The sequence below is a fragment of the Helicoverpa zea genome, chromosome 15, assembly GCF_022581195.2.
Source record: "Helicoverpa zea isolate HzStark_Cry1AcR chromosome 15, ilHelZeax1.1, whole genome shotgun sequence".
In the NCBI taxonomy this organism is placed as follows: domain Eukaryota; kingdom Metazoa; phylum Arthropoda; class Insecta; order Lepidoptera; family Noctuidae; genus Helicoverpa; species Helicoverpa zea.
In genome coordinates this window covers 11,787,423-11,813,730 of record NC_061466.1, presented here as the reverse complement: position 1 = coordinate 11,813,730, position 26,308 = coordinate 11,787,423, and the positions used below count along the sequence as shown (strand labels likewise).

Genomic DNA, 26,308 nt, shown 5'->3' with positions numbered 1-26,308 from the left:
ATGGCTTACGTCATCCGTTTGACAGATTTACATTTTACATGGAAAAAGGAAAACAGAAAACAGTAAAAAGAGCAAAAACAGGCGAAACTATTGTGGGATCAACAATTTATTCGTAAATAACATCAAGATGAATGAGATTGATGATAAATTTTACTACGTGTATAGTTCCTCATTGGATCACAAAGTCGAGATAAAAATGTAAGTAAAATTGTACTGTGTTTACACATCAATTTATTACGTACTTTATTTATTGAGAGATATATCATTGTTTGTCTTGCGAAATCGGTAAGCAGCACTTTCATTATTTAACAGTTGAATGCACACAGCTTCATTTATCTTATTAGAACAGATTGATCACAACTACATGAACTGTTATTGTAAGAATGATTGTCTCAATTTACTGACCCAATATTAATTACAAAAATAGCAACGTTTAACGGTTTTCGGCGAATGGAGCTAAACTATAAATATTATACCACCAGTTTATGAGGAACTGGCTGTAAAAAGGAAAGCGGCTTATTGTATTCAAAACACGTTGTTTAACATGCTAGATTCTTCTGCAACTTATGATTCTTAAGTTTTATTTAAGAGAGAGAGAAAAGTGTTTCTGTACCGTTTATTTAGATATATATCTGTATGATCGATTCATTTCTTTATGCGCATCTGGATATTCTTGGGCTTGCTTATGTACTTTATAAATAAAACATAAAAAATAACTATTTCAAAATTACACCATTTACAGAGGCACATTAGAAGGCAAGCGAGCTAAACCGGAATATGACAAGCTGCTCTCAGATCCGATGCTCAAGTTCTCCGGTCTGTACCAGGAAGGATGTTCCGACTTATATGTGACCTGCCAGATACTGAGCGATGGACAGCCTCTGGCGTTACCTGTTACAACGTCTTATAAGTCTTTTAGTAATCGATGGAAGTAAGTAAGCTAATATCTTCTCAGGTGTATTTGGGCACATTACCATATTTATTTATTTTTAACATGGTTGATATAATTTAAATCAGTGATTTAATTAAGTTTTTTTAATTTTTTTTTTTTTTTAATTAAAACAAATTTTTTCAAAATAGTAGGATTTAAATCATTATTCATTTCATATCCTGTTGCAAATAATGTTTAAAATTAAAGGCAAAATATTCCTTTCAAGAGAATATATCACAAAATGTTTAAATATTATTACAACTAAATTACCAAGAGACTGAAAACTTGCTTACCTTTACCATATAATCATACACATCATCATCATACAATCATACACATACATATTACACCACACATGTACTATATATATATCTTCACAATTACACCAACACACCTCACACATCACATACCAAACACTACTTCTGCATGCATTATTTTTTTTTTTTTTTTTTTTTTTTTTAATTTTGTATAAAAATAGAAAATAATAATAATTTCTCTCATCGTAAATCAATAAAGCAATGACATGATCTGAGCAGTGACACACAAAAGTTAATCAATTATGATTGAGACTTGTACTGAACAAACTATCTCCTGAGATACAGGCTATACCTAGTTCAGGGGATAGGGTGTAACGTTTGTGGCATATGAACCACTATAATATAATGTGAAATTATGTGTTACTATACTAGCTTATTACTTGTATCCTTGTGGTGAGAAATAAAAATGTTTTTTTTTTTTTTTTTTTTTTTTTTTTTTTTTTTTTTTTTTTTTATACTTCACTCTATTTTTGTTCTTAATTGACATAGCAGTCAAGACTTCCAAATAAAATGGCGTACATTACTCAATATCCTATTTCCTGCTTATGGAGTCACAATCTCAATTGAATTATATGTAGCCCAGTGTGTTCATGTACTGTTGTATAACTACTTACTGTTTTTCGTTGAAAATATTGTATTGCACTTAATATTTTTTTCTGACCACAATTAAATCAAGATGTTTTGCTTGATGTGGTTAATTTGACCTTCACTTCACAAAGTAGAAAAAAATGGGTCTTTTCAATAAAAATATCAATTCACAAAGTTTTATTAGAATCATTGTTTGAGCAGGTTCTTGAAAATCATTATTTTTCTTGCCATATTAGAATACCACAATGCCAGATTTATATTTTTAATGAATGTAGGCTACTTTGACGCTGCCGCCCCTAGGCAGCGGCCTATACGGCCTATTCATAAATCCAGCACTGGAATACTATAGTTGTTTCCCACGTGTAGAGCAGTATTTCCATTTGCGTTTACATTTGACTAGCGTATTATAAGCGCATCTATGACTGTGACAACATTCTAACACGCGCTTAGATAACTCAGCGTGTAATACGTTAGTCTGAAAACGCTCTAAAATACCTACCTATGTAGAGGCCAGGCAGCACAGTATTGTTAGTTGTCGCTACACTCGATGCCTAGGGCCTAGGGGTACCTATCCCGAATTACATGTCAATAATAAACCTTTAATAAAAACTTTTTAGCTGCTAATGCATTCACGTGTAACTTCACGCGATATGAGTCAAAAGTAGCAACTATTCAAAGTCAACAACTTTTTTATTTTATTATGCTGATTTAATGTCTAAACAAAAAAAATACCTACAATATTTTTATTCTATTGTGACATTTCAAGAATATCTCTTTATTATAAAAGTAGCCGTACCCCAAGGTTTCACGTGCCGCGTCCCGTATTGGTCATAAAATATATCCCATATTCGGGAAGAATGTAGCTTTCCAACAGTGAACGAATTTTTAAAATCTGTCCAGGAGTTTATTCATTACAAACAAAAATACATTTCTTTTTTCTCTTTGTAATATTAGTAGGTACAGATATCTTAAGTGATTTTTCTTTCATGATGACCTCTCTCTCCGCAGTTGGAACGAATGGGTGACGCTACCAGTGTACTTCAGCGATTTACCCCGCAACGCGACCCTGGCTATGACGATATACGACTGCGCTGGGCCGGGCAAGCTCATGGTTGTGGGGGGCACTACTATATCGCTGTTTGGGAAGCATGGCATGTTGAGACAGGTAGGATATCTTTTGATATAAACAAATTGTAGTTGTGTTATTATTTATCTTGAATGTAAATGAACTATGACTCATTAATATGAACATACAAAATATTGTCATTTGCACTTTAGTAGTGATGGCCAATCCGAGTGAAGTGTTTTCTTAACCTTTATTTTCCTTTCTCCTAAAATTTTTTTGAATAACTTTGATCTGATGTTTGTATTAAACAGTATCTTAGTCTGATACTGTTTCATAATACGTCTAGACTAAAAAACAAAGAACAGCAAAAAGATGTCCAAAAACATTCACTTAATATTCACAGGCGCTAAGAGCTAATTAATTTATACTTATCTCGTATTTTATTTATAATTGTCAATGTGAATCAGTAAATGGTACTATACCATATCACCTACAAGTACACAATTATAATTTATTGACCTGTTTATTTTTATGAGGCGCATGATGCATACTCATTAAAAAATATTGATTTATTGTTATTGTTTTGAAAGAATGATCTTACTTTGTTTCACGAGGGATAAGCGTACCTATAACCCACAATTCTTAGGCCTTGTTATTTTTTTTATATTTAATCTAAGACAAAGTTGCAACCACTGAACTAAATAAATTGTTAATTAATGAAAGATATAAAATATTTTCAAGCGACAGTGCTGAGCCTGGGTTCCCAAGCTCTCACAAAACATTATTAAACAAAGTTTGGTTTGTAAGATAAAGTTAAACTAAAAAAAGTGGGTCAAAATCGCGCCCAAAGAAGTCGGTTACAAACCTACAAACATACAAACATACAGGTGAAGCTAATAAAAAGCGTGTAAAAAAACATTATTGACCTCAGAAAAACGAGAGTAGGCTCGACCTTTTCTAAAGTGGTAAATAAATAAGATAATGACGAAAATCCTCGATACCGGTTTAAATAATTATTATTCTCTTAATATTACCGACCTACGGCCTACGCTCAATAATATTACATCATTTGACGTAATCCAAATGTGCTAAAAAAATAACGAGTTAGACTGGTTTACCTCAGTTATGCAAATAGCTTAAAATAATTACTTTCATAAACAAATATTATCAAAAAAAAGGAAAATTATAAATTAAGCAGGTCAAATAGAGACATTTTATCTACCACAGGAAGTTGCAGAGAAAATAACTATAGGAAAAAATACCTGTGTTCATCAGTGAAAATAACTTACAAATTTTAACAAGTACACTTCATACTTCATTGAATACTTTTTGTACGATAGTGCATATCTTTTAACCAACTTCAGAGACAATGAGGTTCTTAGTTTCACCTGTTTCTAGGTATGTACGTTTGTGCCCAATAAACTCACGTTTCCTGAACCGATTTTAATGCGGTTTTTAGCCTAGTATAGGAGAAGACTTGAAGTCGCTTTAATTTGTTTGTATTATTTTTAATAATTATAAAACCGTTACCGTAACCGTAACCGTTCACGCTGTTCGGTTATGGAATTCCCTTCCCCATGAGATTAGAGATTGCCAAACTGTTGGACTTTTAAAGAGAAAAGTTAAAGAACATTATCTGTCCATTGCATCATAGTTATTTTACTTATTTATATATGTCTCTAGGTATATATTATTTAGTAGGTAAATATTCATTATTTACGTATTGTTTATGTAGGTATAATATACAATATACAGCTGTTTTCTTCCATTTTAATTTCTGTTTCCCTTGCTTTACACACACTGTCTACATCTCTTTTATTCTTTTTCCTTTCTCAGGTATGCTGGAAGAGATTTCTTTAGAAATAAGCATTACCTTTGTAAATTCTTTCTTTCCTGTCATCTTTCTTTATTATGTGTGTGTACAAAAATTTGTAAATAAAAAATAAATAAAAAAATGATTTATTGCCTAGATTTCAAGAACCTATGAAGGATACCAAACCAATACACCTTCATATTTTTGTATTATTAATACTTAACTAAAAATTAACATAATATATGTATGTTATGAATGTTTTCTATACTTATGAATATGATTAACCTACTATCTTTGATTGAGTTTATTGAGTAATGTGTCCATAACCGGATCTTTACTTTCCCATAACGATGACTGTATCGATAAAAATAAATTAAATCGAAAAGCTTTAAAAACTTTATCGGAATATTTTTTGGTCTTCCAATTAGTGGTTTTAAAATAATGACTTTAAATGGACGTTTAAATTCTTAGAAAAAAAACTGATCCGCAACAAAATATTTATTAAAATAAATGGTAATATTTAAAATATACCTAAAATATACGAAAAAGATGGCTAGACGCTCAATAATTATAATTAAAAAAAAAAAACATAAATACTAACTACTTATAAACTTACATAAATACTTATAAACTTTTCTCATTTAGTATTTATTTATTAATCTATGTTTTTATTTATCAAAATTCTTAATTCGAACATTTAAATTATTTATGAACATTTTTATTGGTGTAGAAGTTCAATTGGCTCGGAGCTGGACAATGAAGCGTTGTTTTTTTAATTCTTATCTCAAGAATATGTAATAGGATATTTATTTATGTTTATGACCTGATATAGAGGAGTATTGGCATAACAGAACTGGCTGGAAAAAGCCACGACCGGCAGTCGACTGGCATCACAGTGGTGGCGTGACGTGCAGAAAAAATGACTCTCTAAAATTCTTTTTTTTTTAATTAAAAACAATTTTTTAGTTATGATAGAAATGGTTTTAGAGTAATTTAGTAGTTAGTAAAAGTGCAGTTAGTGCAGTTTTTTTATGAAAATGAAGTGTATAAGTGTTTAAATATTTTTGTCCCTTTAAAATACCCATCTTAGTTTTATTGGCGTATAGTTAGTTTAATCCCGTATAGTATGAAGTGTAAAAATAGTCAATAAATAAAATTAAAATCCTTAATCAAGCTCCCTAAAGAATATAAAAATGGGTAAATCACAAAGCACGCTCCAAATCTGCAAAGAATGTTACATTTCTTTCATAAATCGACTAAAGAGGTTGTGTTTCGAATTGAAAAAGGGTATGTTCGACCTTCGCGTGTGGCCGGGCGTGGAGGGCAGCGAGAAGACTCCGGGCAAAGCCCCCGATAGGGGCAAGGAGCAGATGCAGAGGCTCGCCAAGCTGGCCAAGAAACATCGGAACGGACATATACCTAAGGTACTGTTTTTACTTTTTTATTAAAACTTTTATTTAGTTAGAGTATAGCCCATTTTCGCCGACAGTATAAACGTCCTGATTTGTTGAAACAACTGCTTACTTCGAAAATTGAATGTGACATAGTCAACAACAAAAACGTTTATGTTGTCGATGAACTTGGCCTGAAGGAAACTATTTCTTTTCTTAAATGGATAGTCTAGATTCTAGATCATAGGCAAGGCAGAAATCATAAAAAATAATCCCTTTATAAAAATAGTTTTATTAATTTGTTTTGAATTCTCACTGGCTCAACTGTCATCGACGATGATGATTGATGCCCAATCGCCTAAGTATTGACCTGGAAAGTATGGTTTAACCTAAATCTATCAACCTGACTTTTGTTTGTTACCTATACCTAACAAAAAGCTTGTTTTGTTTAAAAACTTGCATTTATCTTATCTACCAAAATCTTTGAATTTAGAGACGAAATTAATGCATTAATGCGTCAACTTCTTGGATCTCAAAAAGTCGTTCATATTTATCTTTTAGCTTAATCTTTTAATTATGTGTTATATTCGATGAATATGAAATCAAATCACCCGATGAAGAAGATCATTTCCTGATCAAAGAGGAGAAAAATTGACTTTTTTTTTTAAATAAATACATAAGTGAATAATAATCAGTAAATATGTAAGTAAATACAAATATATGTTGTTAAAACCCCATTGTTAAATTGACAAACTGTGATTGATAAAATAATTTTGAAACATTATGATGTGCTAAATCTGACCTACCTGACTCTTTCGAACAATCCCACAGCCCCAGAAAGCTGTAAGAACCGAGAGTTAAGCATCAGATCTAAATTATGTTTATTTTTTACTACCAAGCAATGTAACGTCGCGAAGGTAGCAAATGGTAGGTCATAATTTCTAAGGCGTTTTAAACAATCCACACTTGGGCAATTCGCGGCCCACTCATTGTCAAAACGACTGCAAGCAAGCAATACCTCCTATCTGACTCCGGGTGGATTTTAAAGGGGAACAATAAAACTTAATAAAATCCTTATTCCGAGGAAGGTATAATGAGATACTGAAAATCCAAGTTTTCTTTTTCTAAGCATAGTATTGATTAATAAAGTTTTTTGTTTTTATTTTGAATCTAAAGGTAGTTTATGGTAGATACAAGTTTTTTGGTTTATTGAAACAAAAATGTCAGATAGGAGGTATTGCTTGCTTGCAGTCGAAAAGTGTAATTAATTCGAGCCAGTCGCAGAGCACTAAATATATATTACCAGGTCACATAATAAAACCTTTTATTTTTCTAAACACACGTGTCCACTTTTATTTGCAATACATACTAGTTTTTTATTTGGTCATGTTCCTTTATTACTTAATTTGTTACGTGACCCGGATTTATTGCTCTCGATGGTAATCTATACCGACTTCTATGTTCACTCATAATATCATCAAGAAATTTTGTGGTTAGTTGATTTGTATAGTTCCCGGCACGTAACTTGGCAAGAATCGTGAGATTAAAACAGGTCCTATTTTTTTCAAGCAGACATAATCGCCAATAAATGATGTCAATAACCACAGAATAATGCACAAGCAATAACAGGGACCACTTTTTTGTATAATTTAGTGCACTATGAGCGAGCTCACACTTATTAAAAGTCCCAAATCCTTGCCAAGTTATATGCCGGCTACTATACCCTAATGGCTCCGATACTGAAGTGATAAAAAAAAAAAATTTTTTTAAAGCTACACTATCCCCGGGTGACATAGGACATAGACTGTATTTTATATAGTTAGATACGGGAAGTAGCTTGCTTGGAAAGCGGGTAAAACCGCGATACACTGCTAGTTGATTATAGATTAGGTGCTAAAGTGACGTTGTAATGACGTAAGAGGGAGTGACAAGTTTATCTCTTACTGTTGACCCCCTGCGACTCGGTTGGTATGTCGCTTACATTTCTATGTGTGCAGTATATTTGTACTTAAATAGCAACATTGTATATACATATGTTATCTGTGTTAAAGTCCAGGAGATGTTTACGGTAGTAGAATTTCTTCTAGAACTAGTTGAGAAGTTTCTTGATAAAAGTTGCTTGGAGGAAAAATAATATATAACTTCCCTAAACCGTAAAAAATGAAATATTTTTAAGCTACAGCTTTTCACAGGGTTAAATACATAAAAAAATAATTATAATTTATTTCACCCACATACACAGGCAATTTACTATGATTTAATCAAAGTCAAATTATTTATATCATTTAGACCTTTACAAGCACTTATTGACAAATACTACCTATATTAATAAGTTTGATTCTAGTTACCCATTCCAAAAGCTTCCTGTTAAGCAGAACGGGCAAGCAACTCCATATCCATCCAGTAAAATGTGAAATTACTCCCAGGATCAACAAAAATAATAATCCTAATACATCTGACTCATTGCAAAATTACAATAACACAGATATGTATTTACAAATACATAGCTCTCACTATGCGATAAATAAAATACTTAAAACTTTATCAATGCGCCCGAGTGACTCTTAATTGAGAAGAACGACTTAATAATTGGGTGTTTACAAATATAGGAGTCATTTACTTGTAATTATTGAGAACTTTACACTCAATCTATCTATTTTGTAATGACGTATAGAATTTGTAATGTGTCTAGCTAGTTTGAAAAAGATAAGCTTTGTCATAAACAAGAAAACTCTATAAATATTCTTACCAATTTCTTTTAAAAACGCACATTGCGCAAAATTAAAATATCCTGCGCTTAAAATTTGCGCAATTTGCGCATCAAACCTAATGCAATAAAGCTCATTTTAATATCTAAGAATTGATTTATGGCTTTTGAAAAATCATCTTCTTATTAATGAAACTGGTTATAATGACAGTGACCTCTAAATGACTGTATCACTAGTGTGTCTTTCGATGATAATTAATCGATGCATTCTTTTCGATTGCATTATAAAATGCTGCGGAAATAAAAAGGCACTCAAATCAAAAGTTTTTATTTGAAATAAGCCTTTGCAGGCTCTTCTGAAAACACAGACATCAGTTGCACGGTTCCAAAAAGTGGATACTGAGGAGGCTGGGAGACCTCCTTGAGGAGGCTGGGAACAAAGCCCCCTTAGGTTTCAAAAACCTTTTAACTTTTATACTCATGATAATTCGTTGACCTTAAAAAGGGCTCGGTTCTGGGTATCGGCAAATAAAAAAAGTTATTTTTATACCTTTAGTCATCACCCGCTTAGCCTTTTCTTTCACGGACTAAATTACAGATTTTAAATACTTACCTCTAAAGTCACTAAATAAATCACACTCAACGGAATTCCTGGTCTTTCAAATCGTACTTCGGACTTATTGCCACACGAAGTATGTGATTAAATAAGAATTACTTAGTTCAGTCAATAGAGAAATAATAAGCGTTTTCTTAGTGACGAAGAATTATTTGAGTATTTGCCAAAAATAAATATCAATATTTATACCCAAACTAAGACATGCAAAAATCGCCTTTATGACTCTTTCTAAAGAGTTCAAAGTTGATACAATTTTTTCCCAATATTTGATCATTTGAAATTGTGCTTTAAGTCGTTGCAATAAAGTGTAATTTTGTCTGTCAGGTGGACTGGCTAGACCGGCTGACGTTCAGGGAGATAGAAATGATAAATGAAAAGGAAAAACGCAGTTCAGACTATATGTACTTGATGGTGGAATTTCCTACGGTGCAGATCGCTGGGATCGACGTAAGTTTTACCTTAATATTTAAAAATATAATAAGTTTATTTAAATATTTACTTCTATTTTCTTATTTTCAGTCAGCAATAAACTTTTCTCTGGCAAAGCTTTAGCCGTCGTACCACAAAAACGTCTGATTATGTCGTTGAAATAAGGTCTGTTTAGCAGACACAATTTTATAAACAAGTGTTCAACATACGTTTAAGTTGTTGTAGTAAGGCCATAAAAGTTTTTTATGACTAAGAATTTCAGCACCCGGTCAATAGTTCTTCTTTAATATCATCCCATCAATAAGTGACCAATCAAGTCTTTTGCAAACTTTTGTTTGAGACAACTCCAGAATAACCACATTTTTACCAAGTCCCATACCAAGAAAACGTAATAAATTATTTATTTCCATCGTAAAACATTAATGTTTCTTGCAGCATGCAGTAGTGTACTATGAACAAGATGGCGACGAGATGTATCAGTTCCGAGCTCAAGCTGACATCGTCACCGTACCTGACTATGAGATCTTACAGGTAACACAACTAAATAGATCTTAAGTACCTCCATGTAACTTGTAAAATTCATTATTGTTGGAGTTTTTATATGCGATCGCTTTTACATAGAAGCGTCTCCTAAAGTCTGTAAAATATCTTCAGTTTACAAAATTTTGCAGCGAATGTTCGTAGGCTTGTCGAGTATGAACTCGTCGAAAATTCACATCACCTTCTTTATTTTGATAGCAATATAATTGCTTAAGATTAATAGTATTGTAACCAGCCAGGAACAATGCGATTTCATGCTTCATGCTAGCTCATTATTTCCTGTATCATTATGAAGGTCTTGTAACAAGTTGATTGATTGGAATGCTTTAATTAAACAATTGATTTATGAAAATATATGAGTACTACTATAATATTTACTTTTGAAGTTTTAATTTTTTTATTCAATTATACAGGAAAACCTAGTAGAAAGCAAACAGCACCGTCTAGCTCGTTCCCTCCGGTCGGGAGTGTCGGGTCGCGACGCCAAGCCAACTGCGGCCGAGCGCGACCAGCTCGCCGCGCTAGTGGCCGCGCCACCAGCCCGCCCGCTCACTGCCACCGACCAGGACCTGCTGTGGAAGTTCAGGTAACGTGTGCCAGCCCACCGCGGCCGAGCGCGACCAGCTCGCCGCGCTAGTGGCCGCGCCACCAGCCCGCCCGCTCACTGCCACCGACCAGGACCTGCTGTGGAAGTTCAGGTAACGTGTGCCAGCCCACCGCGGCCGAGCGCGACCAGCTCGCCGCGCTAGTGGCCGCGCCACCAGCCCGCCCGCTCACTGCCACCGACCAGGACCTGCTGTGGAAGTTCAGGTAACGTGTGCCAGCCCACCGCGGCCGAGCGCGACCAGCTCGCCGCGCTAGTGGCCGCGCCACCAGCCCGCCCGCTCACTGCCACCGACCAGGACCTGCTGTGGAAGTTCAGGTAACGTGTGCCAGCCCACCGCGGCCGAGCGCGACCAGCTCGCCGCGCTAGTGGCCGCGCCACCAGCCCGCCCGCTCACTGCCACCGACCAGGACCTGCTGTGGAAGTTCAGGTAACGTGTGCCAGCCCACCGCGGCCGAGCGCGACCAGCTCGCCGCGCTAGTGGCCGCGCCACCAGCCCGCCCGCGAGCTGCCACCGACCAGGACCTGCTGTGGAAGTTCAGGTAACGTGTGCCAGCCCACCGCGGCCGAGCGCGACCAGCTCGCCGCGCTAGTGGCCGCGCCACCAGCCCGCCCGCGACCTGCCACCGACCAGGACCTGCTGTGGAAGTTCAGGTAATGTGTGCCAGCCCACCCGGATGAAGTTGAGTCCCAATGTTTTACAGGTAGTAACTGCATATCTGACCCCCTCAAACAGTCACCAGGACAATCCGACAAGACTGGCGTCAGAGTTTCTGGCCTTAGACTTCCCGTAACGACTGCCGAGGATATTCAATGACAGCCGGGACGCAACAATTAAACGTGCTTTCTGAAGTATAGAACCATTCACGAATCGACCTCGCCAAACGTTACTTATGATCGATCGATCGTCGCGGCTGTTATATGCTATTCTATGTTACCATATATCTTTTTCTTATTTAAGGATGCAGTGTACAAAAAAAACTTGCAAAATCATACATGAATGTATTTCCCCTTAGGTTCTACTTATCATCACATCGCAGAGCGCTTACGAAATTCCTGGAATGTGTCAACTGGAACAGGCCAGGTATGTACTTATTATCTCAACTAAAAACATTCTTTTTTTTTCAAGTTTTAAAACTCCAAAATCAACCAAAGATATTCATAGTTAAAGCTAAATTAAAAGCAACGCATGTACATTTATTTAAACTTGCTATCCGCCAGCTGTTTCACGTACTTCCCGAGGGATTTACTTTCCGCACATGAAAAAATGCCTATTTGGTATTCTGATACTATATTACTGGCTAGTTTGATAAATTTTAGTAAGATAAAAGATTGAAACTTTTCGACTATAGAAGGATATTTTTGGCTTATGCCAGCGTGTAATTGAAGCAACAGAAGTCAGCATGCATGTCATATCTTTGCTACCTGCATCCAATCACAGTTAATTATGCAGTTCAATATGCAACTAGGTTTTCCTTATCGAAGGATTTCCCCTTATCGATTTGTTTTTTTTTTAAAGAGTCTGTATTCCCTAATGGAATAATTGGTTTGTGTTTAATAAGTCAGTAAAAGTACACTATGTCCGGTTCAGGTGCGTATTCTAACATATTGTATTTTAACAAAAAAATACCTCTATCATTTGTTGCTTATATTTATTTGTTGTGTGTCATAATGTATTTGCGTGCTAGTCCGAATCATTATTCTTACCAACAGACAAATACATTTTCTGCGGTTACTTCCAAAAGAGAGAATTATAAGTTTTCCCATAAGAATAACTTTTATATACTTTATGCTATAACTTTAATGTCTTTCTACGAAGAAATACCTATAACTAAAACATATCTTATTTTGTAACAAAGGGCCTTCTTCTACAAAATTAGATACCTTATCAAATTGACCCCAAAAGAACAAAACGTCTTTATTCACATAGAAGGTACTTAATACCGCAAAAATATTGATGACATAATTCTGCTTATCTAATCCAGTTATAAAAACATATATATGTACATTTATCTTTTGAGAAAAAATTACACATTCAAACTTACTGTCAAAATTGTCCTTTTCACAATAAAATATTGCATTTCTAGCTCCTAAATTTTTCACCACATGTCAAAGTCAAAGCATGCATAATCATGCAAAGTCAAAGCATGCAACAAAACAATGTTTAAAAGACGATATAAAAACTTTGTCGTGATACCCGCTTTTTTACACGATATTCTTTGTTCAAATGCCCATGCATTTTTCTACCGCCAATAAAAATAATACATCCACGAATTTGCCCAATAGATACTGAACCTTAGCACTATGAAAATACGTATAAAAATTGCCTAAGCGTTTCTGTATACAAAAAATGAATCAATTAACATATTTTTACATCACGCTTGCTTGTAGTAGTATGTAGTTTACCTTCGAATCGACTCCACGTGGGGTTTACGAAACACGGGTTTACTTTAAACCCGTTTTTAACTAGTTAAGTTAGTCTGCAGTGAAATGGAAGTGTATACGAGTTAAAGTTTGTAAGAATTTTAGTTAAAAATTGTGTTTTTGACAATGAAGACTGTTATTCAGACTGAGTTAAGGATATTGCCTAAATATGTATGTAAGTAAAAAACTTGTTTTACGATACTTTGAATTTTTAACTAGTTCCGCCTTTTTCGCGGATTTTTTTATTGAATGAAGTCTAGTTTTTAGCAACATTCTTTACCATTATTTAACTGCAACATTACATAATACCTAGTAGGTATGTTTAAATTTAAATTCATCATACTTAAATATAATAATTATCATAATTTATTTAGTCCGCTTGCAACATAAGTTGAGAGTATGTCTTATGTTTGTGGGCGTATTAAGCGTCGTCCTAATTGACAGCGATCGTACGATGGCGCGATGCGTTTTTCATCTAAGACATCGTCCTAATTGACAGCGATCGTACGATGACACGATGCGTTCTCGTCGTTCGATGAGTTCAAACATACAGATTTCATCTGAGTGTCCTATTTGAACCTCGCAAGTGAGATCGTGAGATCGTGAGATGAAAAACGCATCGCGCCATCGTACGATCGCTCCCAATTAGGACGACGCCTTATTGGTGCAACTTTATATACTTTTTTGGAGAAACCGTGTTTATTTACTTATTATAAGTATAGATTTGCCTACAATTGTGATTAGATTACAAGCATGATTTAATCATCCATTGTGTACAATACGAATCGGCAAACATAGCCTTCATTGAAATAAAATCTAGTCATTATGTCATTCAATTACTGGGTTTTGTAACACAAAAGTAAATTGTTTATATTTTGAATTAACTGTCCCCTGCCCCGGTATCACAAGCGTACAGAGGAAAGTAGTTTCCACGCCCATATAAAATGTCTTTGGCCTTAGACTATCTGAGTACCAAACATCATTTAAATCGATTTAGTAGTTTTAGCATGAACGTACAATAGACAGACACAAAGAATTACTTCCGCATAGCTAATATGATATTAATATTGTTTATTAAAAAAAACATAATCTGGAACATTTAAAAGCCAATAATTAAAATGCTAAAATAAGCAGATTGAAATATTATTATACACAATCTTATTTCACAACGCATGCCAATAACAATTTGCCTATGCAAGATCTATAGATATTTCGATCTAAACTTCTTAAATCTTTATTCATTCATCTGATTAAATTTACATAGGTACACATACACATGTTTCCATAAAACTAATAATGGTAGGAAATACTTAAAATTCGTTACAGTAACGGCTTATTTAGATTATCACAATATTTCGAACTCAAGGTTATTTTGATATAACGTTAGTTTTAAAAATTAAACTGTATCTGTTAAGACGCGTCCTACTAAACATTGGTTGTTTAAGTTGTTTTGTTTTTAATTATTATTTTATAGATAAATTGTAATGTTATAAAATGTGTACTATTGCTATTAGTAAACATGTGAGATCGCATTATAGAGGATGTAAACGTAAGTACCTAATGTACCAACACTTACCTACAAGTTTTCTAGAATAAAAATACATATTTATTTCATTTCTCCTTCATAATCTGTGAGTTGGGTAAAAAATGTAACCTATGAACCCTTTGTTGTAATGAACCAAGGAACTTGGTACGGATTCAGCCTAAATCATCCTTTATAGATGTAAAAATGTCCATTGATGATGATGACAGTACCTACTCTAATTCATGCCATCTAATGTATTGAAAGAAAGACTGGAAAATACAACCGTGAACAATGTACTTATGACGCAGGCTCTTTGGTACAATTAGCAACTAGGTATCTATAAGACAGCTTTCTTTACTCAGGTGGCAATTATTTAGTCTTTTAAGAAAATAGACTGAATTCGCTTCACCGCCAAAAACCAAGCCATTCAGAATTAATGTATAACATGCTGTTTCCTAAGGTATCAAACGCCCTCTGTGAAAAGTTCCTTCCCAAGTTTCCAGTTGGTACAAACACTAGAAAATATTGTATCCAAATCGGTCCATACGCATATTTAACCCCCGACGCAAACACGACGGGGTGTTATAAGTTTGACGTGTCTGTGTGTGTGTGTGTGTGTGTGTATGTGGCATCGTAGCTCCCAAACGGATGATCCGATTGTAATGCGGTTTTTTTTGTTTGAAAGGTATTTATCTATATTATACAAAATATAAAGCTGAAGAGTTTTGAACTCGCTAATTTCAGATTGAAAGAATATTTCGCGTAGAATAGTTCCCACGGGAACAGGATGCGGCTGGCGGAAGCTAGTGGAATTATAATAAATATTACTAAGGACATTATCGGTTATATTTTTAAAGTAGAATTTAGAATAACGTTGACTGCCTCGTTCAATTCCCGGCTCAGGCCGAAATCGCTATGTGGGTTTTATAAACTTTCACAAAGCAGCCCGTAGTCTGGAAGTTGGTGACTGATACACCCGTGCATCGGAGAGCACGTTAATGTCGGTCCTGCGCCTGATCTCTCTCCGGTCTATCAGTGTGAAGGAATAGTGAGTGCACTTGTGTCTGCGCAAATGCTTGTGCACTATAATATGTCCTGCGCAGCTGGCTGATCTCCTTATATGAGAACAGCCGCTGTGGCCGAAATTGGCCTTGGACGCCATTGTGAATAACTCGTTTGTCTTGTGTTGGTTGCAGGCGAGGTGCGGCAAGCCCTGTCTATGATGAAGCAATGGGCGCCCATGGACGTAGAAGATGCACTTGAACTATTGACTCCTAAGTTTACACATCCCGCTGTCAGAAAGTTAATACTTAATTTATTGTTATGTCATTTAATATTAGTAATTAATTAGCTTTCATATTACTCTATCCCCATATACCTACAATTTTTATCTTATCTTCTACTTGATTGAGTTTTACGCTGAGCAACTCATTTACTAATTTATTCATCTATTCCAAACTTGACCTTCAAAAAGTGCTGATTTTCGGCCTACTTTGAATAAATTACTTTTTGTCTTTACTTTTATTATTATTTGTTAGTAATTCCCACGATCTTGATTACCAACACTTTTGAAAAATAACAATTAATTTCAGGTACGCCATCTCCCGTCTGAAACAAGCGCCCGATGACGATCTCTTACTGTACTTGCTACAGTTAGTACAAGCTCTGAAATATGAAGACTTCAACGAGATACATGACGGTATGACTATTTAACGTTGATAGTATTTGTTCATTTTGAAGGTTTATAATGGCCTAAATATAATGAAAAAAAAAAAACATATTAGATAAGGTGTCAATAGCACGTAACTGCACGTAGCTTTGTATATTCCATCGTGATGCAAAAATAATTCACGAGTTAAACCCTGAAACCTTATACATTTTTTTTACTTTATCAAGCCCTACAAACTTTGTAGGTTGTATCAAATCTACGATTATGTTAGCAAAAGTTATATTGTTTTCAGAATACGCTCGCGTATGCGGCAAAGACCCGAGCACAGCTGAATTAGAATCTCGCGAGAGTCGCCTCATGCAGAGTGGACACAGGGGTAGTCAAGCAAGTTTGTTGTCAGCCTCAGGTAAGATACTTTACAATGAATCGGATGGTGTTGAAGATCTGGGTTTAGTACATCAACTTCGTTCGACAACTTTGCCGTTTAACGTTACATTAAAACCAAAAATTTTGTAAGACCAAATTCTTTAAAAAGGTGAATAAGGTTTTAAAAATCAAGTCACAGATTTATAGCTTAAACTATACTAATGTTTTCAGTGCTAACAGCAAGTGAGATGACGTCATCGACGACTAGCCGTCGTTCTACCGACGCCACCATCGAGGAAGCCCCCGCTGCTATCGATTCTAATGTTAGCGTCAACAATAATAACGACAATGCAAATCTAATGGATAATAATAACCCTTTCAGGTATTTATATTACATTGTTTTTTAATATTATAAGAATATGAGCATTAAAATTATTTGCGCAAAATATGCGCTTTAGTCAGTTTGCGCAAAATTTCCTCTAGACAAATTTTTGCTGCTGTTATTTTCTGTGCATGATACTTTGTTGCGCAAAATATGCGCTAGAGGTACCCAAAATTTGCGCTAAAATTCTTGATCATATCACGCGCAAAATGTGTGATGTTAGATATTTGCTTTTTTTGGACAATTCTATTTTATTAATAAAGTATTTCTCCTTTCAGTGAAGACCCATCAGAAGAGCGTCTATCCCTAGCTTCGTTCCTGATCTCCCGCGCCTGCAGCAACAGTGTAGTCGCCAACTACCTGTACTGGTACCTGCTCATCGAGTGCGAGGACAGCGATGCTGCACGGGATCTGACTGCCAGGCATATGTACCTCGCTGTCATGAGGACTTTCAGCCATCGACTGGCTAGAGGTAGGTACTACTGGTAACAGTGTAGTCGCCAACTACCTGTACTGGTACCTGCTCATCGAGTGCGAGGACAGCGATGCTGCACGGGATCTGACTGCCAGGCATATGTACCTCGCTGTCATGAGGACTTTCAGCCATCGACTGGCTAGAGGTAGGTACTACTGGTAACAGTGTAGTCGCCAACTACCTGTACTGGTACCTGCTCATCGAGTGCGAGGACAGCGATGCTGCACGGGATCTGACTGCCAGGCATATGTACCTCGCTGTCATGAGGACTTTCAGCCATCGACTGGCTAGAGGTAGGTACTACTGGTAACAGTGTAGTCGCCAACTACCTGTACTGGTACCTGCTCATCGAGTGCGAGGACAGCGATGCTGCACGGGATCTGACTGCCAGGCATATGTACCTCGCTGTCATGAGGACTTTCAGCCATCGACTGGCTAGAGGTAGGTACTACTGGTAACAGTGTAGTCGCCAACTACCTGTACTGGTACCTGCTCATCGAGTGCGAGGACAGCGATGCTGCACGGGATCTGACTGCCAGGCATATGTACCTCGCTGTCATGAGGACTTTCAGCCATCGACTGGCTAGAGGTAGGTACTACTGGTAACAGTGTAGTCGCCAACTACCTGTACTGGTACCTGCTCATCGAGTGCGAGGACAGCGATGCTGCACGGGATCTGACTGCCAGGCATATGTACCTCGCTGTCATGAGGACTTTCAGCCATCGACTGGCTAGAGGTAGGTACTACTGGTAACAGTGTAGTCGCCAACTACCTGTACTGGTACCTGCTCATCGAGTGCGAGGACAGCGATGCTGCACGGGATCTGACTGCCAGGCATATGTACCTCGCTGTCATGAGGACTTTCAGCCATCGACTGGCTAGAGGTAGGTACTACTGGTAACAGTGTAGTCGCCAACTACCTGTACTGGTACCTGCTCATCGAGTGCGAGGACAGCGATGCTGCACGGGATCTGACTGCCAGGCATATGTACCTCGCTGTCATGAGGACTTTCAGCCATCGACTGGCTAGAGGTACTTGTAATAGGGTATTAAGTACAGAATTTTTGGAAAAGTTTTTGTCTGTTCTGTATTTTCTCCGAGGTTTTTGCCCTTGTACCAAAGAAACTTTTTTATTTACACTAGGATAAAAATACTATTTATGAAATTCTGAATCATCTATTCAGTCCTTTTTTCAAAGAACTAGAAGCCTTTGTGATATACTCGTAAGTGTGACTGTGCTGCAAATAATCCACGATCTAAACTGAATCCATAAGCCAGACCCATTTGGTTTCGCGCGAAAATTTAGGTAAACACTTGGACGCAATCAAAGCCTATTCTCTATCATAACGTTGAATTTCCATTATTATTATTAAATACTTTTCCGCAGGTGACGCGGACCACCAGCGCAGCCGCTCGTTCCTGGCCCGCCAGCAGGTGTTCATCGACAAGCTCGTGAAGCTCGTCAAGACCGTCGCCCGCGAGAGCGGCAACAGGAACAAGAAGGCTGAACGACTGCAGCAGTTGCTGGCAGACCCTGATGCTTTCAAGTTTAACTTTACTAACTTCGAGCCTATGCCTTTCCCTTTGGACCCTAATGTTACTATTAAAGGTGGGTGATTTTTTTGTTGGTGTTGTTAGAAAAAATAATTTATATCCAACCTCCGAGCTTTTTTCCCAAACTATGTTGGGGTCGGCTTCCAGTCTAACCGGATTCAGCTGAGTACCAGTGCTTTACAAGAAGCGACCTGCCTGACCTCCTCAACCCAGTTACCCGGGCAACCCGATACCCCTTGGTAAGACTGGTGTCAGACGTACTGACTTCTGACTACCCGTAACGACTGCCAAGGATGTTCAATGACAGCCGGGACCTACAGTTTAACGTACCATCCGAAACACATTTATTGGTGTCTAAGATATACTTAGAAAGTACATACACACTTAGAAAAGTTGCATTGGTACTTGCCTGACCTGGAATCGAACCCGCACCCTCATACTCGAGAGGTCGGTTCTTTGCCCACTAGGCCACCATGACTTTTCCCACGACGAAAAAATAATTTATAGGTAGAAAGTAATTATTTAGTAGTTTTGCTAAAAAAAATATTACAACTTTAAATAGGTTTTTTGTTATATATGCTTACGAATATATACGTACTTAATTATCCTATGTATTTAATTCTAATCACTCTAATTATTTGTTTAATTTCATTACTCAGAAGTTTGTGCAAATTATTCTTAAACTAGCTGATCTCGCGAACTTTGCAACCTTCCCTGGAATCTCTCTATAAACATTTTAAAACAAAAAAAAAAAGTGAAATCGGTCCATGCTTTCTCGAGTTTTAGAAATTCATTTTTATATATAACATTAACAGTCTTCCTTTCCTAATCTTCAACAGTTTAACTATAAAACTTAGTTTTACGCAAAAGTTTAGCTACTGTCTATTTCTCAAGTTATTTTTTTTTATCAAAATCGCTTTTACCTTTTTCAGGAATCGTCGCCAAAAAAGCGAGCCTATTCAAATCCGCATTAATGCCTTCAAAGCTAACCTTCTTAACCACAGAAGGCATGGAGTACGAAGCCATTTTCAAACACGGAGATGATTTACGCCAAGACCAACTTATACTACAAATGATCACATTAATGGACAAATTATTGAGACGAGAAAACTTAGATTTAAAATTAACTCCGTACAAAGTTTTAGCGACAAGTTCTAAACATGGGTTTTTGCAATTTATTGAGTCTGTGACGGTAGCTGAAGCGTTGGCTACGGAGGGTAGCATACAGAATTTCTTCAGGAAACATAATCCGTGTGAAGGTGCCCCGTATGGCATTAAGCCTGAAACTATGGATACTTATATTAGGAGTTGTGCGGGGTATTGTGTTATTACTTATTTGCTTGGTGAGTTGATATTTTTATTTTCTAACTATGTAAAGTTAGCCCCAGAGTTACCTTGACACATAAAGTGTGATTTTCTTGTACCTATAACATAGTATGAATTGACAAAGTGGATACCCTTTTCCGGTATTAAAATTGTTTTAGCAGACTTTAAAAAGTTTAAAAAAGGTTACTGGTTACTTATTTTGTTTAAATTTTGATAATTAACTGTAGTTTACCTAATTGTCAGCTAAGCCTGATATGATCCATTGAAAGTTTTTTTTAATATTTTTTCCCACTTCTATCCATAACAGTTACAAATACTATCAAAATGAACTAATCCAAATACGAGGTAATCATGCACAAAACATCCAGATAAAACTGAGATTTTTATTTTATAAAGTTGGTTAAAAAACGACTTGAAATGACACGATCTCATTTTTTGTCGGTTAAAAATTACTTTCAAATAACACCAAATATCCTACCATCTCCAGGCGTCGGCGACCGTCACCTGGACAACTTACTCCTGACAAAATCCGGAGCCCTATTCCACATCGACTTCGGCTACATCCTGGGCCGCGACCCCAAGCCGCTGCCGCCGCCCATGAAGCTCAGCAAGGAGATGGTCGAAGCCATGGGAGGAGTCCACTCCGAGCTGTACCATGAGTTCCGCAAGCAGTGCTATACTGCCTTCTTGCATTTGCGCAGGTAAGAAAAAAATTAAGCTGTATAAAGAGATACTCGTAAAACAGTATAAAATTAGAAGTCATTACTGTCAAAACTAGTGTTATCTTATAACTCAAATTTAATATTTTATAAGAAATGAACATGTACTGGTACATACACAAGAGCTTGGTGAAGAGCATAGAAATCTAGACTAGTATTGATCTAAGTTCTCTTGTCTGTCTCTTTACTTTTCATTTCTTTGCCGGTCCCATGTATTCGGCACAAATTCACCAACAACATATGTAAATATCAACATATGTTATGTCTTCTTTCTTTTTACACTGTCTATCTGTACCTATCTCTTTTTATTCTAACTCTCCCATAACGGGCCTGCTGGAAGAAATTTCTTTAGAGATAAGCTGTGCCCTTGTACAATTGTTTCTATTATTTATTCTTCTTTGTGTTTTTATGTGTACAAAACTATTAAATAAATAAATAAATGTTCGTTTTTATAAATTATAGAAACTTTATTACGAATTTTCAGGCACGCGAATTTAATGTTGAATCTATTCTCTCTGATGGTGGATGCGTCTGTGCCCGACATCGCGCTAGAACCTGACAAGGCTGTCAAGAAGGTGCAAGATAAGCTAAGGTACGTACAAACAAACTCTTTCAACTCTGAAATAAGAGTATAAGGGAAAACCAAAATTTGGGAAAATCAAATATATGCGGAATAAATCTTGTACGACGATGTTAATTTGAGTATGTCTTCTCTTGAGAACATTAGTTTTACATATCTGATGTCAATGCTCAGAATAGTGCAGACAAAATATCTTTTCTCTTTTGCCGTTTTCGATAGGATCTTGTTTAGAGACCTGTCATGTGGCCAGGTCAATGGGATGTATTAGAAAAATAAAAAAAAACTTGCAACGATTTTATTGTCAACAATATTTACCTTTCAGACTGGACTTAGGCGACGAGGAAGCGGTGCACTACTTACAGAATCTTCTAGACATGTCTGTGACAGCTGTCATGGCTGTGCTCGTGGAACAATTCCACAAGTTTGCACAATATTGGCGGAAATAAACTGGTTTACACCACTTTGATTTGACATGGGACTGAAGGAAATAAAGTCGTACTCTTGGACCTAGTAACAAACTGTGTGCAAACATTTTCTAACATGTCCGCGAAATGACAACCTGCTGTGGGCTCGTGTTGACGTGAACTACTTATGTGGAATCTCTCCATAATTGGTTTCTAACGGTTTTTAGTTGAATCTCATTAACCCCTTGAACGCCGATGCGCGGGTCCACGCGAGACCTAATTGATTTTCTATTGTTCTCAAATTAGCGGCATTCAAAATGCATGGTCTCGGTAGGAAATCCATCGACTGAGAGACGAAAATCTGCATGCCCTATAACCCAGATGAGCATATTTTTGACAAGGGTATTAATTTGATAATAATTGTTCAATATTGACACAATTTTTGACATATTGCTGATTTTAAAGTCTTCCATTACCGGATTTTAATTCGTATTTTGCAAATTCTCATTTTGGCATAACATCTTGTCCCTGTGGTCAAAGTGTAAAGCTGATTATAGACTAATTCGCTACTTAGCTATTTTTAATGAATTTATTCAATATTTAAAAATTGTATTTATGTATGTAATCATTTTATTGGCAAAATCGCTTTTGTAAAGTTTTATTGTACCTTTCTCGCCAAGAAAAAAATCGCTCTCGTATTCTGTATAATATTTATTGGTAAAATATTATAATCACACCATTTTCAAGTTTTTTTTTACAATAAATTGGCTAAATTGAAAGATGGGCGAACAACATACTGTGATAAAATTAGGTATTATAAGTGTTCATGATTTTGTAATAATAAATGCTATTTTAATAAAGTTGTGAGATTTTATTTACTATTTATTATGACACATTTTAGCTTAGACATATTTACGTAATTCATAAGTTTTACAAACATAAGAATACTTAGCATAATTGTCATGTTATACAATAACAATAAGCAGAAACATTTAAAATCATTCTTATTTAAAGCTAGCTTACAAGAGATTGCACCCATTCATCATAATAGATCAAATATACCATCAGCTGTTTCAACATAATATAATAGTAACCACATAAAAATCTTTAAAATACCAAATAAAATCATACAATGCCTGTGGCTACTCCTCAACATAGGTAAAAGCTTTACCTACCATCAATTATTACTTATTAGCATAATCATAATTTCTGTAATGAGAGTTAGAGCCTTATTTCAAAGTCTTATCCTTGGTATAATAACTGCAGTTATTGATTTCAGTCATGAGTAGTAAAATCTTTCAGCAGGTAAGTGTTCAAGTATTAGCTGCCATTAAATCAGCCCCACTAGATATACAGTCACTGGCCACAAATATTTTACTTCCAGTATTTGTCTGAACCACATCACAAGCTGCTACCTCTGCATAGTTCACCCCTCCCACCACATACACTAATATAGTTTTAGGCTTCAAAGGAAAACAACCCCCTTTATTTGGCTCGCTCTTCAAAACTTTAGCTAAGCCCCTTACATCTTTACAACCAAATTCCAAATCATTTTGCAATTTTAAATTTGATAATTTCTCATTTAAAGTTTGCATTCCATCTTTGAATTTCTCTAGTATTGCACCTCCTACCCTCAAGTCTGTAACAGCTGATAATTTAGCTAAAGCTTCAGCTAGTGAGTCAGAAGTCAGTAAGGCATTGCATAGGACAGCCACTAAGGGGATGTAGCCTCCATGGAAAACATAACTTGGTGAGGCTGCACCAACCTTATCAGCTTGTGACGGCAGTTGTTTCAACTTGTTTGCATTACTCTGGAACTCATTCTGCCATTTTGGTAATCTGTCACTTAAGTTACCAAGATTTGAAATATTCAAAGACAATTTTGGACTTGAAGGTTGGACTAGCAATCCAGCATTGATAAGATTGTTGAAAACATATAAATATTTGTAGCCAAAAGCTAATAAATATTTGCTAACTAATGCATTGTATTCATCATAAGTTAGTGACTGAGTTAAACTAATAAGACACATGAGACGTAAACTATTATAAATATGTATATCTGTGCCAAAGATTTCATCAACAAAAGTGAAGTTTGACTTCTTGTTCCTGTTGTTGAGCATCTCTGTCTCAGCCAGTTTGAGGTTCTCAAACTTGTTGCTCATTTCTGAGATAATAGTTTCACAAGCTAGCACATGGTTGACTAGATTCTGCTTAAACAGTGACACTTGTTGCAGCTTGGTTGCTACAAAATGCTTAATCTCCTGAATTCCTAAAGCTTTAATATCCTCATTCTTCAGCAGCTTTGCTTTAGAACTTAAAACACTTAGTACTTCAGAGAAATGTCTATGTTTGATTTCACCATACAAAGTGTCTGTTGAGCTATCTAGGGTCATCACTGTGTTCTTGGAACTTGCACCTTCCTCTTCAGAGCCAAAGTTCAGTTTTCCTTTTTTTAATTTTGTCTCTTTGACATTCAAGTCTAGATGGCCACAGTTGATGTTAAACAGTTCACTAAGGAGGCCACTGTATGTTGCAGGTGTTAGTAGACTTGATGCATAGTCTTGGTTTCTATCAATAACAATCAGAGCTCCAATATCCTTAGAACTGTGAGTATCAAGAAAATCTCTGGCATAAGTCTCATTGTAAATCTCTAACATATCCAGTATGCTTGCAGAAAGTTTTCCTACAGAGAAAATTGCTTTAGGCTTGCCAGTTACATGGAACAGACTCCACAAAGACATGGATATACTAGATAGTAAAGAGTGATTCTGTTCAACAAAGAGTTGCTTGAACAAAAATGGTAGCTCCAAACTTAATAGTTGTTCATCTAAAGCCATGAGCTCCCATGAGAATGTATGAAGCTTCACAATACCATACAAGCCCTTACTCTCAAGTACTGAGTCATATGTTGTGAGTACTTTGGGCACTATGATGATGTGGAAGCACTTCAGGTCAGCGAGGGCAGGGTTCTGACTGAGCAGTGACGCAATCTGGTCCAACACACACTTGTACTTCAAAATACAAGCGGGTATGAAGTAAACTCTAATCGTGTTGGCTGTGCTGCTGAGTTGAGGGTCCATTTTGTAAATTTTGTCAATGCCATGTTGCCTAAAAATAGTTAATGTTCGTTAATTACGACTGTAAAAGTATTAAATAATTCTAATATGATTTTTTTTATTCCTTACCGAAGCCAGTTAACACCGCAGATTCTCTCTAAAGGCTTAATAAGCGTAGGGTCTATAATAAGATCCTTTTTATCACCACACAATAAAAGAATGTCTTTCAGTTTACATTGAGAAATTAGGCTTAGTGAAGCCAATTTCGTTGAAAGAGGTTGATGATCCATTTTAAGACACTTCGTTGCTTGTTTGCTTGTTTTGTTTGTATGTTGCTTGTTAACACTTAGTAGCAATGTAATGAATCATTTTATATTTAACTTATCAGGCCCAAAACTAAAGAAAAGTATTAATTTTTCGTAATTTTATCCACGAAGTCAACAAACAAATTCCGACAATGCCAAATGCATAATCAGACCAAATGTCAACAAACAAGATTTGACACTGACAGGCATTTGACGTTTCTAATCATGTGCTGCCAGTAAATTCCAGTTTCCGGGCAAATCAAATAATCAAAAATATCAGCTCATATTATTGAGGCTGTTGCTGAAGAAGCGCCAAAACTTTTGTTTCAAATTCAGCTGTAAAAAAAAGTGTTTCAAAATGGATTTCATTGACCCAATATATGTAAAATTATTCAAATCAGGGTTAGTGTTACCATCGTACACTGGGACATGTTCTTTATTCTGACCAAGGAATAATAATAATTTTAGAAAATAATAACTATAGCTGAGTGGTTCCTTGTTTAACTGCAATGTGTAATTA

The 26,308-nt window shown here is 36.0% G+C and overlaps 2 protein-coding genes across 3 annotated transcripts; one reads left to right on the top strand and one right to left on the bottom strand.

The window, feature by feature from the left end:
- LOC124637096 (phosphatidylinositol 3-kinase catalytic subunit type 3) lies at positions 1–23,287 on the top strand. 2 transcript variants are annotated; one of them, XR_006985177.1, is made up of 19 exons: positions 1–198; positions 743–931; positions 2,845–3,001; positions 6,002–6,139; positions 9,754–9,876; positions 10,294–10,389; positions 10,812–10,984; positions 12,019–12,086; positions 16,148–16,253; positions 16,544–16,650; positions 16,913–17,026; positions 17,218–17,368; positions 17,647–17,840; positions 19,232–19,453; positions 20,331–20,741; positions 21,212–21,425; positions 21,928–22,035; positions 22,346–22,616; positions 22,666–23,287. XR_006985177.1 is itself a non-coding variant. In XM_047173428.1 (18 exons), exons 1-18 carry the CDS (start codon positions 128–130, stop codon positions 22,467–22,469), a joined length of 2,766 nt encoding a protein of 921 aa, XP_047029384.1. In that variant the 5' UTR covers positions 2–127; the 3' UTR covers positions 22,470–23,287. The 2 variants fall into 2 exon arrangements, 1 of the variants encoding a protein (XP_047029384.1); XM_047173428.1 differs by having other exon boundaries at positions 2–198; positions 22,346–23,287.
- LOC124637097 (vacuolar protein sorting-associated protein 33B) lies at positions 23,278–25,963 on the bottom strand. The gene is made up of 2 exons (XM_047173430.1): positions 25,613–25,963; positions 23,278–25,535 (listed from the first exon to the last, which is right to left on the bottom strand). The coding sequence occupies exons 1-2, from the start codon at positions 25,771–25,773 to the stop codon at positions 23,741–23,743; spliced, it is 1,956 nt and encodes a 651-aa protein (XP_047029386.1). The 5' UTR covers positions 25,774–25,963; the 3' UTR covers positions 23,278–23,740.
- Between the last annotated feature and the right edge of the window lie 345 nt (positions 25,964–26,308).

Bases quoted from the DNA above. Each gene is read 5' to 3' on its own strand.
- LOC124637096 (XM_047173428.1), top strand. From the start codon at position 128: ATGAATGAGATTGATGATAAATTTTACTACGTGTATAGTTCCTCATTG. The intron at 12,087-16,147 runs GTATGTACTTAT...TGTTGGTTGCAG, and splicing joins TGTCAACTGGAACAGGCCAG to GCGAGGTGCGGCAAGCCCTG. The intron at 17,369-17,646 runs GTATTTATATTA...TTCTCCTTTCAG, and splicing joins GATAATAATAACCCTTTCAG to TGAAGACCCATCAGAAGAGC.
- LOC124637097 (XM_047173430.1), bottom strand. From the start codon at position 25,773: ATGGATCATCAACCTCTTTCAACGAAATTGGCTTCACTAAGCCTAATT. The intron at 25,536-25,612 runs GTAAGGAATAAA...AACTATTTTTAG, and splicing joins TGCGGTGTTAACTGGCTTCG to GCAACATGGCATTGACAAAA.